This window comes from Cydia splendana, chromosome 3, assembly GCF_910591565.1.
Source record: "Cydia splendana chromosome 3, ilCydSple1.2, whole genome shotgun sequence".
Classification (NCBI taxonomy): domain Eukaryota; kingdom Metazoa; phylum Arthropoda; class Insecta; order Lepidoptera; family Tortricidae; genus Cydia; species Cydia splendana.
Window position 1 is genome coordinate 20784078 of NC_085962.1, and position 15956 is coordinate 20800033.

General features: G+C 39.6%; 1 protein-coding gene across 5 annotated transcripts in view; it reads right to left on the minus strand.

The window, feature by feature from the left end:
* The window catches only part of LOC134806802 (bestrophin-2), a 52261-nt gene extending 39965 nt beyond the window's left edge, over nucleotides 1–12296 (minus strand). For 4 of the 5 annotated variants that reach the window (XM_063780179.1, XM_063780176.1, XM_063780180.1 and 1 more), the window contains exon 1: nucleotides 11836–12296. In XM_063780179.1, coding sequence (XP_063636249.1) covers nucleotides 11836–11906 — 71 coding nt within the window. In that variant the 5' untranslated portion in view covers nucleotides 11907–12296. The remainder of the gene's footprint in view (nucleotides 1–11835) is intronic. The other variant, XM_063780181.1, reaches the window with a different exon arrangement.
* Nucleotides 12297–15956: the final 3660 nt, after the last annotated feature.

Consider the following 15956-nt stretch of genomic DNA (forward strand, 5'->3'; position numbering starts at 1 on the left):
AAATCACCTATCTGTTTTGAATCAGTATGGTCTGCTGACATTGTCCTGCAAGTGGCATCGTAAGGACCCGATTCTGACTATTTTTTTCAGCCGTCGACTTAGGAGCATAATTTGAGTAATTCCGATTTACAAGTTTTAATTTTTTCCGGTAAATCTGTTTTGATCGCCCGCAAATGACCTATCTATCTTGAATCAGTATAGTCTGCTGACGTTGTCCTGCAAGTGGCATCGTAAGGACCCGATTCTGACTATTTTTTTCAGCCGTCGACTTAGGAGCGTAAGTTGAGTTATTCAGATTTTCATGTTTTAATTTTTTCCGGCAAATCTGTTTTGAACGCCCGCAAATGACCTATCTATCTTGAATCAGGTTGGTTTACTGACGTTGTCCTGCAAGTGGCATCGTAAGGACCCGATTCTGACTATTTTTTTCAGCCGTCGACTTAGGATCGTAAGTTGAGTTATTCAGATTTTCAAGTTTTTATTTTTTCCAGCAAATCTGTTTCGAACGCCCGCAAATGACCTATCTATCTTGAATCAGTATGGTCTGCTGAGATTGTCCTGCAAGTGGCATCGTAAGGACCCGATTCTGAGTATTTTTTTCAGCCTGCGACTTAGGAGCGTAAGTTGAGTTATTCATATTTTCAATTTTTATTTTTTTCCGTTAAATCTGTTTCGAACGCCCGCAAATGACCTATCTGTCTTGAATCAGTATGGTCTGCTGACATTGTCCTGCAAGTGGCATCGTAAGGACCCGATTGTGAATATTTTTTTCAGCCGTCGACCTAGGATCGTAAGTTGAGTTATTCAGATTTTCAAGTTTTCCTTTTTTCGGCAAATCTGTTTCGAACGCCCGCAAATGACCTATCTGTTTTGAATCAGTATGGTCTGCTGACATTGTCCTGCAAGTGGCATCGTAAGGACCCGATTCTGACTATTTTTTTCAGCCGTCGACTTAGGAGCGTAAGTTGAGTTATTCAGATTTTCATGTTTGAATTTTTTCCGGCAAATCTGTTTTGAACGCCCGCAAATGACCTATCTGTCTTGAATCAGGTTGGTCTACTGACGTTGTCCTGCAAGTGGCATCGTAAGGACCCGATTCTGACTATTTTTTTCAGCCGTCGACTTAGGAGCGTAAGTTGAGTTATTCAGATTTTCAAGTTTTAATTTTTTTCCAGCAAATCTGTTTCGAACGCCCGCAAATGACCTATCTGTCTTGAATCAGTATGGTCTGCTGACATTGTTCTGCAAGTGGCATCGTAAGGACCCGAATTTAAGTATTTTTTTCAGCTGTCGACCTAGGAGCATAATTTGAGTAATTCAGAATTTCAAGTTTTATTTTTTTCCGGTAAATCTGTTTCGATCGCCCGCAAATGACCTATCTATCTTGAATCAGGTTGGTCTACTGACGTTGTCTTGCAAGTGGCATCGTAAGGACCCGATTCTGAATATTTTTTTCATCCGTCGACTTAGGAGCGTAAGTTGAGTAATTTTGATTTTCAAGTTTTATTTTTTTCTGGTAAATCTGTTTCGAACGCCCGCAAATGATTTATCTATCTTGAATCAGTATGGTCTGCTGAGATTGTCCTGCAAGTGGCATCGTAAGGACCCGATTCTGAGTATTTTTCAGCCGTCGACTAAGGAGCGTAAGTTGAGTTATTCAGATTTTCATGTTTTAATTTTTTCCGGAAAATCTGTTCTGAACGCCCGCAAATGACCTATCTGTGTTGAATCAGTATAGTCTGCTGACATTGTCCTGCAAGTGGCATCGTAAGGATCCGATTCTAAGTATTTTTTTCAGCCGTCGACCTAGGAGCATAATTTGAGTAATTCAGAATTTCAAGTTTTATTTCTTTCTGGTAAATCTGTTTTGATCGCCCGCAAATGACCTATCTATCTTGAATCAGTATGGTCTGCTGAGATTGTCCTGCAAGTGGCATCGTAAGGACCCGATTCTGAGTTTTTTTTCAGCCGTCGACTTAGGAGCGTAAGTTGAGTTATTCATATTTTCAAGTTTTATTTTTTTCCGTTAAATCTGTTTCGAACGCCCGCAAATGACCTATCTGTCTTGAATCAGTATGGTCTGCTGACATTGTTCTGCAAGTGGCATCGTAAGGACCCGAATTTAAGTATTTTTTTCAGCTGTCGACCTAGGAGCATAATTTGAGTAATTCAGAATTTCAAGTTTTATTTTTTTCCGGTAAATCTGTTTTGATCGCCCGCAAATGACCTATCTATCTTGAATCAGGTTGGTCTACTGACGTTGTCTTGCAAGTGGCATCGTAAGGACCCGATTCTGAATATTTTTTTCATCCGTCGACTTAGGAGCGTAAGTTGAGTAATTTTGATTTTCAAGTTTTATTTTTTTCTGGTAAATCTGTTTCGAACGCCCGCAAATGATTTATCTATCTTGAATCAGTATGGTCTGCTGAGATTGTCCTGCAAGTGGCATCGTAAGGACCCGATTCTGAGTATTTTTCAGCCGTCGACTAAGGAGCGTAAGTTGAGTTATTCAGATTTTCATGTTTTAATTTTTTCCGGAAAATCTGTTCTGAACGCCCGCAAATGACCTATCTGTGTTGAATCAGTATAGTCTGCTGACATTGTCCTGCAAGTGGCATCGTAAGGATCCGATTCTAAGTATTTTTTTCAGCCGTCGACCTAGGAGCATAATTTGAGTAATTCAGAATTTCAAGTTTTATTTCTTTCTGGTAAATCTGTTTTGATCGCCCGCAAATGACCTATCTATCTTGAATCAGTATGGTCTGCTGAGATTGTCCTGCAAGTGGCATCGTAAGGACCCGATTCTGAGTTTTTTTTCAGCCGTCGACTTAGGAGCGTAAGTTGAGTTATTCAGATTTTCATGTTTTAATTTTTTCCGGCAAATCTGTTTCGAACGCCCGCAAATGACCTATCTGTCTTGAATCAGTATAGTCTGCTGACATTGTCCTGCAAGTGGCATCGTAAGGACCCCATTCTAAGTATTTTGTTCAGCCGTCGACCTAGGAGCATAATTTGAGTAATTCAGAATTTCAAGTTTTATTTTTTTCCGGTAAATCTGTTTTGATCGCCCGCAAATGACCTATCTATCTTGAATCAGGTTGGTCTACTGACGTTGTCCTGCAAGTGGCATCGTAAGGACCCGATTCTGAGTATTTTTTTCAGCCTGCGACTTAGTAGCATAATTTGAGTAATTCCGATTTTCAAGTTTTAATTTTTTCCGGCAAATCTGTTTCGAACGCCCGCAAATGACCTATCTATCTTGAATCAGTATGGTCTGCTGACATTGTCCTGCAAGTGGCATCGTAAGGACCCGATTCTGAATATTTTTTTCAGCCTGCGACTTAGTAGCATAATTTGAGTAATTCAGATTTTCAAGTTTTATTTTTTTCTGGTAAATCTGTTTCGAACGCCCGTAAATGACCTAACTATCTTGAATTGGTATGGTCTGCTGACATTGTCCTGCAAGTGGCATCGTAAGGACCCGATTCTGAGTATTTTTTTCAGCGTTCGACTTAGGAGCGTAAGTTGAGTAATCCAGATTTTCAAGTTTTATTTTTTTCCGTTAAATCTGTTTCGAACGCCCGCAAATGACCTATCTGTCTTGAATCAGTATGGTCTGCTGACATTGTCCTGCAAGTGGCATCGTAAGGACCCGAATTTAAGTATTTTTTTCAGCTGTCGACCTAGGAGCATAATTTGAGTAATTCAGAATTTCAAGTTTTATTTTCTTCCGGTAAATCTGTTTTGATCGCCCGCAAATGACCTATCTATCTTGAATCAGGTTGGTCTACTGACGTTGTCCTGCAAGTGGCATCGTAAGGACCCGATTCTGAATATTTTTTTCAGCCGTCGACTTAGGAGCGTAAGTTGAGTAATTTTGATTTTCAAGTTTTATTTTTTTCTGGTAAATCTGTTTCGAACGCCCGCAAATGACCTATCTATCTTGAATCAGTATGGTCTGCTGAGATTGTCCTGCAAGTGGCATCGTAAGGACCCGATTCTGAGTTTTTTTCAGCCGTCGACTAAGGAGCGTAAGTTGAGTTATCCAGATTTTCATGTTTTAATTTTTTTTCAAATCTGTTCCGAACGCCCGCAAATGACCTATCTGTGTTGAATCAGTATAGTCTGCTGACATTGTCCTGCAAGTGGCATCGTAAGGACCCGATTCTAAATATTTTTTTCTGCCGTCGACCTAGGAGCATAATTTGAGTAATTCAGAATTTCAAGTTTTATTTCTTTCTGGTAAATCTGTTTTGATCGCCCGCAAATGACCTATCTATCTTGAATCAGGTTGGTCTACTGACGTTGTCCTGCAAGTGGCATCGTAAGGACCCGATTCTGAATATTTTTTTCAGCCGTCGACTTAGGAGCGTAAGTTGAGTTAATCAGATTTTCAAGTTTTAAGTTTTTTTAGCAAATCTGTTTCGAACGCCCGCAAATGACCTATCTATCTTGAATCAGTATGGTCTGCTGAGATTGTCCTGCAAGTGGCATCGTAAGGACCCGATTCTGAGTTTTTTTTCAGCCGTCGACTTAGGAGCGTAAGTTGAGTTATTCAGATTTTCATGTTTTAATTTTTTTCGGCAAATCTGTTTCGAACGCCCGCAAATGACCTATCTGTCTTGAATCAGTATAGTCTGCTGACATTGTCCTGCAAGTGGCATCGTAAGGACCCCATTCTAAGTATTTTGTTCAGCCGTCGACCTAGGAGCATAATTTGAGTAATTCAGAATTTCAAGTTTTATTTTTTTCCGGTAAATCTGTTTTGATCGCCCGCAAATGACCTATCTATCTTGAATCAGGTTGGTCTACTGACGTTGTCCTGCAAGTGGCATCGTAAGGACCCGATTCTGAGTATTTTTTTCAGCCCGCGACTTAGTAGCATAATTTGAGTAATTCCGATTTTCAAGTTTTAATTTTTTCCGGCAAATCTGTTTCGAACGCCCGCAAATGACCTATCTATCTTGAATCAGTATGGTCTGCTGACATTGTCCTGCAAGTGGCATCGTAAGGACCCGATTCTGAATATTTTTTTCAGCCTGCGACTTAGTAGCATAATTTGAGTAATTCAGATTTTCAAGTTTTATTTTTTTCTGGTAAATCTGTTTCGAACGCCCGTAAATGACCTAACTATCTTGAATTGGTATGGTCTGCTGACATTGTCCTGCAAGTGGCATCGTAAGGACCCGATTCTGAGTATTTTTTTCAGCGTTCGACTTAGGAGCGTAAGTTGAGTAATCCAGATTTTCAAGTTTTATTTTTTTCCGTTAAATCTGTTTTGATCGCCCGCAAATAACCTATCTATCTTTAATCAGTATAGTCTGCTGACGTTGTCCTGCAAGTGGCATCGTAAGGACCCGATTCTGAGTATTTTTTTCAGCCGTCGACTTAGGCACATTACTTGCCTCGGCTGGCCCATATATATGATTTTTTCTATTTTATTTTTTTATGGCAAATCTAATGAGATCCTAACGATTTTAATGCCTGAACAAACGTGAACTAACGTCGCTCTATGACTTTACATGGTTAGTTTGGCTGATTTCGGGGTGGGGTGGCTAGCGTGAAGACAGCCACCCCACTTTGAAAAAATAAAAAAAAATGAAGGAATCGGGTCCTAACGATTTAAATGCCTGAACAAACGTGAACTAACGAATGTCTTGCTATCTAGACCAAAAAAAATTACAAAAAGTGATTTGGGGTGGCTAGCGTGAAGACAGCCACCCCCATAGTATAAAAAAATATAAAACGACGGATATCTCTTATTATGTTTTGAACGCCCGCAAGGCACTATAATTTATCGCTTAAATATCGTCCATATAAGTTTATTCAAGCTAAAGAATCGTTAGTATCCGCGTCGATTGTTTGCTAGACCACATTACTTGGCTCCGCTGTCCCATATATATGAATTTTTCGATTTTATTTTTTTATGGCAAATCTAATGAGATCCTAACGATTTTAATGCCTGAACAAACGTGAACTAACGTCGCTCGATGACTTCACATGGTTAGTTTGGCTGATTTCGGGGTGGGGTGGCTAGCGTGAAGACAGCCACCCCACTTTGAAAAAATAAAAAAAAATGAAGGAATCGGGTCCTAACGATTTTAATGCCTGAACAAACGTGAACTAACGAATATCTTGCTATCTAGACCAAAAAAAATTACAAAAAGTGGTTTGGGGTGGCTAGCGTGAAGACAGCCACCCCCTTTTGTTTTTTAAAAAAAATGATGTTAGAATCGGGTCCTTACGATTTTACCTACTGAACAAACGTGAACTAACGATGAACAAACGATATAGCTATGCCATTTGCGGGCAAACGATATGGGGTGGTCAACTTCACGAGCATCTATGTTAGCACCACTTGCACCATTCCACTAACCCGGGGTTAACCGGTTAAACCTGGAGTTACCATGGTTACCAGTACAATTTGACACTGGGTTAGTAGGATGGTGCAAGTGGGCCTTACAGTCTAGTTCTACATAATATTTATAAAGTCATATCTCTTTTTGTTGACAAATGGTAGTTACTAAAGTAGATACTTTTGACGCGTAGTCTGATCCGCTACTTTTGATACTGATTGCCGACTGTACTACATACATAATACGATTAATACGTCCGTGTTTGGAGTTCCTAGTCTTTGTTTGTGGTAAATAAAATAATTTTACAACATTCCATTTAAGTAGGTACCTATATAGCAGTCGCGTGCACAGAGATTTGGGACTGGGTAGGCAAAATTATATCAGAAAACCGGGCAAGTGCGAGTCGGACTCGCGCACGAAGGGTTCCGTACCATAATGCAAAAAAGGCAAAAAAAAACGGTCACCCATCCAAGTACTGACCCCGCCCTACGTTGCTTAACTTCGGTCAAAAATCACGTTTGTTGTATGGGAGCCCCACTTAAATCTTTATTTTATTCTGTTTTTAGTGTTTGTTGTTATAGCGGCAACAGAAATACATCTGTGATAATTTCAACTGTCTAGCTATCACGGTTCGTGAGATACAGCCTGATGACAGACGGACGGACGGAAGGACAGCAGAGTCTTAGTAATAGAGTCCCGTTTTACCCTTTGGATACGGATCCTTAAAAAATGAGAGCTACTAACTCACCAAAAAAATTGCGTGATGGTTTTCATTTTGTTGTCAAGTCTTTTCAATTACTTCTTTTTTTGGCTAAACGAAAGCTTCGAAAACGCATCATTTTTAATAGTTTGCACACACACACCCACCACAACTTTCACAGTTAAATTATCCATTTTTTCACTAATCGCACTTTATAATTTCCGGCAACTGTTAACTGTTATCTCATAAACTCACCAAAACAAACAAACAATGGCGACCGAATAAAAAATGAAAATAAACTTAACCAAATACTGTAAACGAATAAAAAAATAGTCTCGTATTTGCACTAAATTACCATAGCAAATGCTACTTTTTAAAATAGTCACATAAACATCGGAACTATTCGGAAACTTTCGGGCGTCATTCGTTTAGGCTTGGTACGAAAGACACTGCCTATTGCGTCTAAATGTGTGCGTTACTTGTATAATTGTGTGCTCGTACTTATAGGAAGGCCCACTACACTGTAACCGCGTAACGACGAAGGCACACATAGAAAGATTTAGACGGAAATGTTTTCTGTCTTTGCCGTGCAAGGCACGTAGCGGCGCTAGTGCCGCGTGGTGTAAACTTCGTCGCGTAGAATTATTATAGATGATGACTTGATGACAAAGCTTAACCGGTAGATGGAGCGCTTATTAATTTTTAGAATGTTTTAAGTTATATCGATTACTGATAGTACGATCAAGTATAAATTAAATTAAGTAGTTTAAGAGGATAGACATCGGAATTATAGTAGGGTAGGCAGTGCCTTTTTGCCTTTATGAAGTGCACGCCACTGCTATATAGGTATGATTGGAATGTTCAGATACCTATACGGAATTCTTTTATTTGCGGAGCATAATATACCTACCTATTGCTTTGTCTCATAATGTGCTTACATGCCCGAAAATAGTCATTTACGATACAAGTGCGGAAAAGAGGGAATTCGAAACGAGTGGCGATAAATTAAAACACGACCGAAGGGAGTGTTTTAAATCGACACGACTTGCAAATTACCCATTCGCACGTGTATCGTACAACGTTTTACAGTACATATGGCCCTTTAAACTATTGACATCGCACGAAATTGCTATTTTACGCACTAGTGCGGGAAAATAGGACCATATGTACTGTAAAAGATTTTATGAAGTGTGATTTTGCTATGATACCTAGACACGCTTTTTTGGCAACAATAGGTACCTATCTATAAAATATGTTCTATCTACTAAATGATCGTTTTTACGTGACCGTAATACAGTCAGCTGTAAAAATATGGGTGCAAAAATTATCTCAAAAATATGTCCCATAGCTCTTATGTCAGCGAATTAAGAACTATGGGACACATTTTTGAATAAGTTGGCTACACCCATATTTTTACAGTTGACTGTACAACCAGTCTGCACTGACTGAGATAGTAAGAGCTTGTATCGAAAATGTTTTTTTTTTTGCAAAAACTTGTTTACACAGATCAACCTAGTCCCACAATAAGCTCATTAAGGCTTGTATTGTGTTTGTAAGAATGAAATCCAGCAAGAGTGTTCTAACTTTTGTTTTGCGTAGACCTCATAAAAATCGTTAGTCCTTATAAAGTATGGACGCTAAGCACGAAGAATTTCGTACATTGGCCAGCCTCTTTCAGCCACGAGCGTGATTATTAGAGATGCGACGGATAGTTGTTTGGACGGATACCGGATACCGGATATTCGGCCTGACCACGGGCCGAATATTCGGTATCCGGCCGCCGAATATTCGGGTGGCTGAACTATACCTACATTTCGGATTTTCAGGTGCCCATTGTGCAGTTTTTGACTGTTTCGTAGTGAACGTTCGCGACTTCTGACTCATTTTTAGGTTCGAAATGAGTGCGCGTGCAAGTGAGTGGAATGTTTAAATTGTTATATTATAATAAACGAGTACTTACGATTATGACCGTGACTGTTTCTTATTCCAATTTTGTTTACTCCGAAATCAAGCAATGTTACTATCCGGTATCCGGCCGGATAGTAGGCTACTATCCGGCCGGATATTAATATGATGCCGAATAGGCCGGATACCGGATAGTAACCGAATATCCTGTGCATCTCTAGTGATTATATTGCTGTCCCTCCCATGCGCCGGCGGTCAACGCCACAGTGCGAGCGGGAAACCAATATAATTATGTGCGTGCGATAAGAGATAGGACATGGTGGGTCAATGTACGAAATTCTTCGTGCTTAGTGTCCATACTTTAGACAAGGCAATTACAAACGTTGTGAAATAGAGAAACAATTTGAAATATGCCCATACATCTGAAATCTAAAATCCATTAGCCGGGTACTGACTGAGCGAGCAGCCTCGCGAGGCAGCCTCGGACGAATGCCGCGCAACGTTTGCCGCGCGAGGCAGCCTCGGTCAGTAGGTTTTGTTGCACGAGGCTGCCGCGCGCGGAAAAGCCGAGCCACGGTGACGCCTGAGCCAAACATCGAGCGCTCAGTTTAACGTGAAGTCGCACAGAGACCGCGCGTGTAGCCGTTCATTCGAAAATTGTCGCTTGGTAGCGATATTTATTTATATATGAGGAATGAGTATGTAATGTACGAAATATCATTTGATATTTGCCAGTCGCTTTTTGGTGAAGGAAAACATCGTGAGGAAACCGGACTAATCCCAATAAGGCCTAGTTTCCCCCCTGGGTTGGAAGATGAGATGGCAGTCGCTTTCGTAAAAACTAGTGCCTACGTCAAATCATGGGATTAGTTGTCAAGCGGACCCCAGGCTCCCATGAGCCATGGCATAATGCCGGGACAACGCGAGGAAGATGATGATATGAGGTATTTAGGCAGTGGTCTGCCTAAATACCTGATCCTGTGATTAGGCTTTTTTTTTCTCTCGACTTTTCCTTCCTGTAAGATCCTAGCAAGGACTCCATCTTTTTCTTTAAATCACTTATTGGAATGTTTATTTTTTGGCTTATATTTCTCCACGCATCTTCTCTTAGTCCTCTATTAGTGTAATCGGGACATTTCGCATCCCATAATCGTCTATATTCACCATACAGTTGTATCAATTTAAGGCACTGTTCTTTATCCATGGCGCTAACATGCGCCGAACAAGCGAGGCAAAACACAACCGTCTTGAGTGAGCGCGGCAAACTTAAGCCCCTGCTACACGGCAGCCGACAAGCCTACTAACCGTCTGACCTTGGTCTGTCCTTGGTGTGTGGGTCCGTTTGAGTTGTCTGGCTAGACGGTGGCAAACCACAGTGTGTTCAGAACTCGCGGACGGACAACACGTATTGCAAGCGCACAAAATGGCCCCTAACCTTTCAGAAAGTTGGCGTGGCATTAGTACCTACTCAGTGGCGTATGGCCCTAAGGGCGGGGTATGCCACCCCTGGCGGATTGCATTTTGTTTTTCTTCCTTCACTTCTGGGGCAGCAAAACTTATTGGTCGCGGCGCCAAATTTCATAACCTACCTACTCATACTAGTGCAATGACAAAAAAATAATTTTTGGTACAAGCTTTTATCGCTGACTGTACTTTTCTTACCAGAGGCAACTAATACTCGTCGAGACAATTCTAAAAACCCCAAACACAATTAGGTCGCGTTGTTCTATCACAGGGTTCCTATGGCCACCTCCTGTCTCCATCATCAGATCAGCTCTATGGTACCATAATAATGCATTGTCACCCGACTTATATATGTATGCAAATTTTCAGCTCCATCGGAAACTAGAAAGTGGGTCTAATTTAACTTGCAAGATTTGACCCGTACAAACATATTTACATACTTACGATTAGGTATATTGCAAGTTAATAAAAAGTTTGTAAAAAAAGAAAAGGGTATATGAATGAAACGCTGGCTCAAAAAACGGCATTTGTTGAGTCATTTCAACTTAATGAATTCGCTGGACTACGCTACGGGGACATATATAACTTTCTGAGAATGAAGAGGAAAGTATTTGATAAATTATTAGAAATGCTACTGAGTACCCATGGCATGTCTATTAACCACACGAGCGCACACGGCGCGTCCTTCAAGCGAAATGGCCTAGTGCGGTCGGCGTCGGGCGGCTACACGGTTCCGGACCGACCGCTCAGACCGCGGTCGCTGGCGCGCGCTCGCATGCCAAGGGCGTCCGGAGGTCAAACGAAATTTTGTTGGTAACAACTGTCTACACGGTCCGGGACAGACCAAGGCCACGCGGTTTGGGGGCTTGTCGGCTGCCGTGTAGCAGGGGCTTTCCTGAGGCGCCTTTGAGCATGGACAAAAAACCGACAACGCTCGGCTCGGGCCGAGGCGCGCTCGGCCGAAGCCAGACATGCGTTTGCCTCGGGCGAGGCACGTCCTGACTGACCGAGGATTTGCCTCACGAGGCTGCCTCGCGAGGCTGCTCGCTCAGTCAGTACCCGGCTAATTGTTTTGTTTTTGAAATCGCAACCCTCTCTCTATTCATCAATATTATTTTGAATTTGTGCAATAATTATATTGCAGTCTTCCCGCTTGTACATGTACTACTGGCATTAATGGCAGGACAGCAATATAATTATGTGCGTGCGATAGAGACAGGAACCGGCGGGTCAATGTACGAAATTCTTCGTGCTTAGCGTCCTTACTTTACAGGTACTTTGATATTAGATGTAAATAGTAAATATTATGTAACTAATATGCTTAGCTAATATGGCACGCTACGAGGTATTTACAGGGAATAACATGACACTTTCATAAAAATAGTTATAATATGTATGTATAAGTCTTACCTATATAAAAGTTTCAAAAAGGTCCCAAATCCACGACAAGTTGCAACTTCACCAGTATATGTTACAGTCATTTTGTTTTTCTACCTAGCACCAATATATTTTTAAATCGTAAATTAACAGTTTTTATCACAGTAATACACAATTTTAATCCTCTTTCATTCATCACCCATTTACGTAAATATTTTGCTTGCGAATTTGTAACTCTTAATATTTTTGTCACACATCCGAAAACTTATCATCGGATATAAAAGAATGAACATTAATAAATGCAATATTTTTAATTTACTAACACATATCACCGCCACGAGGAACTAACACACAAAACTAACTGCGGCATAAGGATGCTGCAGCTGTTATTCAAGCACGACATTGAATAATTTGATAAACACACAAGAACAAAACTTTGCCGCATACATGCCGCATACCTAGCCAATCCGGTTGATTCGGCATACTAGCCACCAGTTACTCTATGCTAGCCACTAGCGTCATGTCTCATGTCATTAGCGATCGAATGAATGATTCGAATGAGAATATTGAGAAAAATCAAAAAAACGGAGAAGTGAATGTAGAGCATGAATGGAATTATCCATGAACCATTTATTTCATTATCTGTATCTTTGTGAGCCTGTGGTGATTGTCTATGCTCAATACAAGGCCCCAAGGCTGAAGGCTGTTCACTTTGACGGCGCAGCAAATAGTATCACTTCTCTCTCCTCGCTCTTTTAAAAATGCCATTTGTCAAAAAAGGACAACCATACTGTTGACAAGATGAACTTCAAATCAAAGTGTTGCCTTTTTTGGTGCATCCAGGTTGTGTATGTGTGCGTGAAAACGTGTATGTGTGCTCTTTTAGGGATGTGAAAAGTCGATTTTAATCATGTTATATATCGATAAACGCTACACAGCCGAACGAAATAGCGATTAATTGAAGCTTCAATATCTTCGTTAAACATAAACATAACATTTTGACGACCGGTCTGGTCTAGTGGATAGTGACCCTGTCTGCTAAGCCGATGGTCCTGGGTTCGAATCCCAGTAAGGGCATTTATTTGTGTGATGAACACTAATATTTGTTCCTGAGTCATGGTTGTTTTCTATGTATATAAGTATGTATTTATCTATACAAGTATGTATATTGACATTGTGACATTGCTTTTTAGTTAGTGTAGCCACCGTTGGCGCTAATAGTATATACAGCTGTAATGCTCAGCCAAGATATGGTCGGACCGGATCGATACAGCGATTTAGAGCACGATGCTTGTTTTTGTATTAATTAATCTTAATTGTAAATAGTCGTTATGTTGTATCTTCTTGCTGTGTAACTTTTTTTTCTTATTTAACTAACTGTTTACTGTATGTTATTTCTGTCTTTTTTCTTCTTGTCTGTTACCTTCCGTGATTCTTCTCACTTGATGGTCTCATCGGAAGATCAGCGCTGGAAGCCACCAGCAACATGCTGAGATGGGGCCATTTCGTGGCACTTTAATCTTATTTTGTGTTTTCTTTTATACTATGTACTGTTCCGATTGTTTGTGCTTACGAATAAATCTATTCTATTCTATTCTATTCTATTCTATATCGTCGCCTAGTACCCATAGTACAAGCAGGGGTGCGAAACTCCTGACTTCGGTCAAACTCGGCTCCGCTCGGCTCAGCATTGCTCCGAGCAATTATTAGGGTTGGCACCACTTGACTTCCTTTTGCGTGCACGACCACAGATAAGATAATCACTTGATTTTTGACAACCCTAAATAGCCGAAAGGGATAGTGCCATATATTAGAAAAGGACAGCATGATTCGACCCTGAACCGCTGTCAAACTTCGTTTTTGTAGGAAGTTTCCTTTCTGTACGGTAGTACTATTAATTATTCTGTGGTACAAGCTTTGCTTAGTTTGGGGCTAGGTTTGATCTGTGTAAGATATCCCCTAATATTTATTTATTTATTATTTATTTATAATTGAAATGCTAATGGATAATGAATATATTAGAATATAATAAAATAATTAAATTATTGCGGAACACATATTTTAGTAGGTATTTATGTATTTTAATTAAATACCTGTGGCCTATTTTATAAAGCTACAAGTTACAATTTACAAGCGGAAGTCTCGTTCTAACACATAGGGTTAGAAAGAGACTTCCGCTTGTAAATTGTAACTTGTAGCTTTATAAAATAGGCCACTGAACTTTCCCTTCGTACCCTGCTGGGGCGTGACGATAAAATTGTGATCTGATAACCACAATAAAGAATAAAAGCGTTTTTGTTCATTTTAGGTATCGTTCAACCTTTAGCCCCCTCCAGACTATGCGCGTGAATCGCGGGCCATGGTCTAATAAAACATGGTCTTCTATTCCCAGAGTGACACGGGCCTACGCTACGTCACAATAACATTGCCAATTTATTTCAACATAACATGTTACATGGGTACATTATACCTATGGTTAATAAGAATAATAAGTTAAAATATTTCTTTATAATTTTATATTTATAATGTATTTTATCTTAAATTGTACAATAACACGTCATTTTTCATTATTCGTTAGCAATATCTTCCGATTCACGAAAGAAATTTCAGACATTCGGGTAATTCTGTTTACATTACTGGCAACACAGGATAGCGCTGTCACATTTGACAATTCGGATCTAGATAACTTCATGCCCTGACCGTCATCCTTGTCGAACGCGTGTTAATTGTTATTTCCTTCTCGCTCAGTGTCAGCAGTCGCAGTGTTTTCCAAACTTTTCACGTCGTAAGCTTGGTAATTAATGTGTAACTGTGAATTAGTTTTTTAAACGTTTGTCTTGTATAGATAAATAAAGTTTAATTTAATACATTAGATTTGTTTTATTTTACTATGTTTCTACATGGAAAACTTAAAATTAATGCCGTTAAAATAATTTTCACCGTTGGTTAAAATTCTCCCACATTTCAAAGTTTGAGAACCTGTAAACAGCATGATGACGTAGGCAGGGTTGGGCAAAATACTGGCTTCCACGTATTTAAAATACAAATTACAAAATACATTTTTAAAAGTATTTGAAATACCAAATACAAACTACTTTGGTGACTGGTATTTGAAATACAAAATACAAATTACAGTGTTTAAAATAATGTATTTCAAATACAAAATGCAAAATACTTTTAATTTTTTTTTGTTTATCATTTAGTTTTTTAGGGTTCCGTACCCAAAGGGTAAAACGGGACCCTATTACTAAGACCCCGCTGTCCGTCCGTCCGTCCGTCCGTCCGTCTGTCACCGGGCTGTATCTCACGAACCGTGATAGCTAGACAGTTGAAATTTTCACAGATGATGTATTTCTGTTGCCGCTATAACAACAAATACTAAAAACAGAATAAAATAAAGATTTAAGTGGGGCTCCCATACAACAAACGTGATTTTGACCGAAGTTAAGCAACGACCGTCTTTTTTTGCCGTTTTTTTGCATTATGGTACGGAACCCTTCGTGCGCGAGTCCGACTCGCACTTGGCCGGTTTTTAACGAATATCCTTTCCTAAAAACTTATAGGATCATTGTGCTTGTTTTCGTCCAGCTCTAGTTTTCTTCCACTTGACGAAATTTGAATAGGTATAAACCTACACTGCTGCACAAATTTGGACTGATTTCAATCCTTAGCTAAACAATATATCTGTCTACATATAAAAATTATATTTGGCAAATAGTAAATTAAAAATGAAATATATTATTTGCTAATCTGTCAAGTGGTCGAAAACTAGAGCATGGACGGAAACTACTGCAATGACCCTATCCCCTGGCTGTTGACGAAAAGTTCCGCGCAGAATAGCTTGCGCATTGTACCTACATATTTGTACCTCGTACAAGTCGTACATTATATTGAATAAAACGTTCCATTTTAGGATCAAAGAATTTAATAAAAAAATGTATTTTGTAGAAATGTATTTTGAAGCTTAAAGTATTTGAAATACAAAATACAAAATACATGTGAGTGCAGTATTTGAAATACCAAATACAAAATACTTTTCCAGGTAGTATTTGAAATACAAATACAAAATACTAAAATGTATTTCAAATACGTATTTCAAATACATGTAATTGAAATACTGCCCAACCCTGGACGTAGGCCCGTGTCAGTTAGGT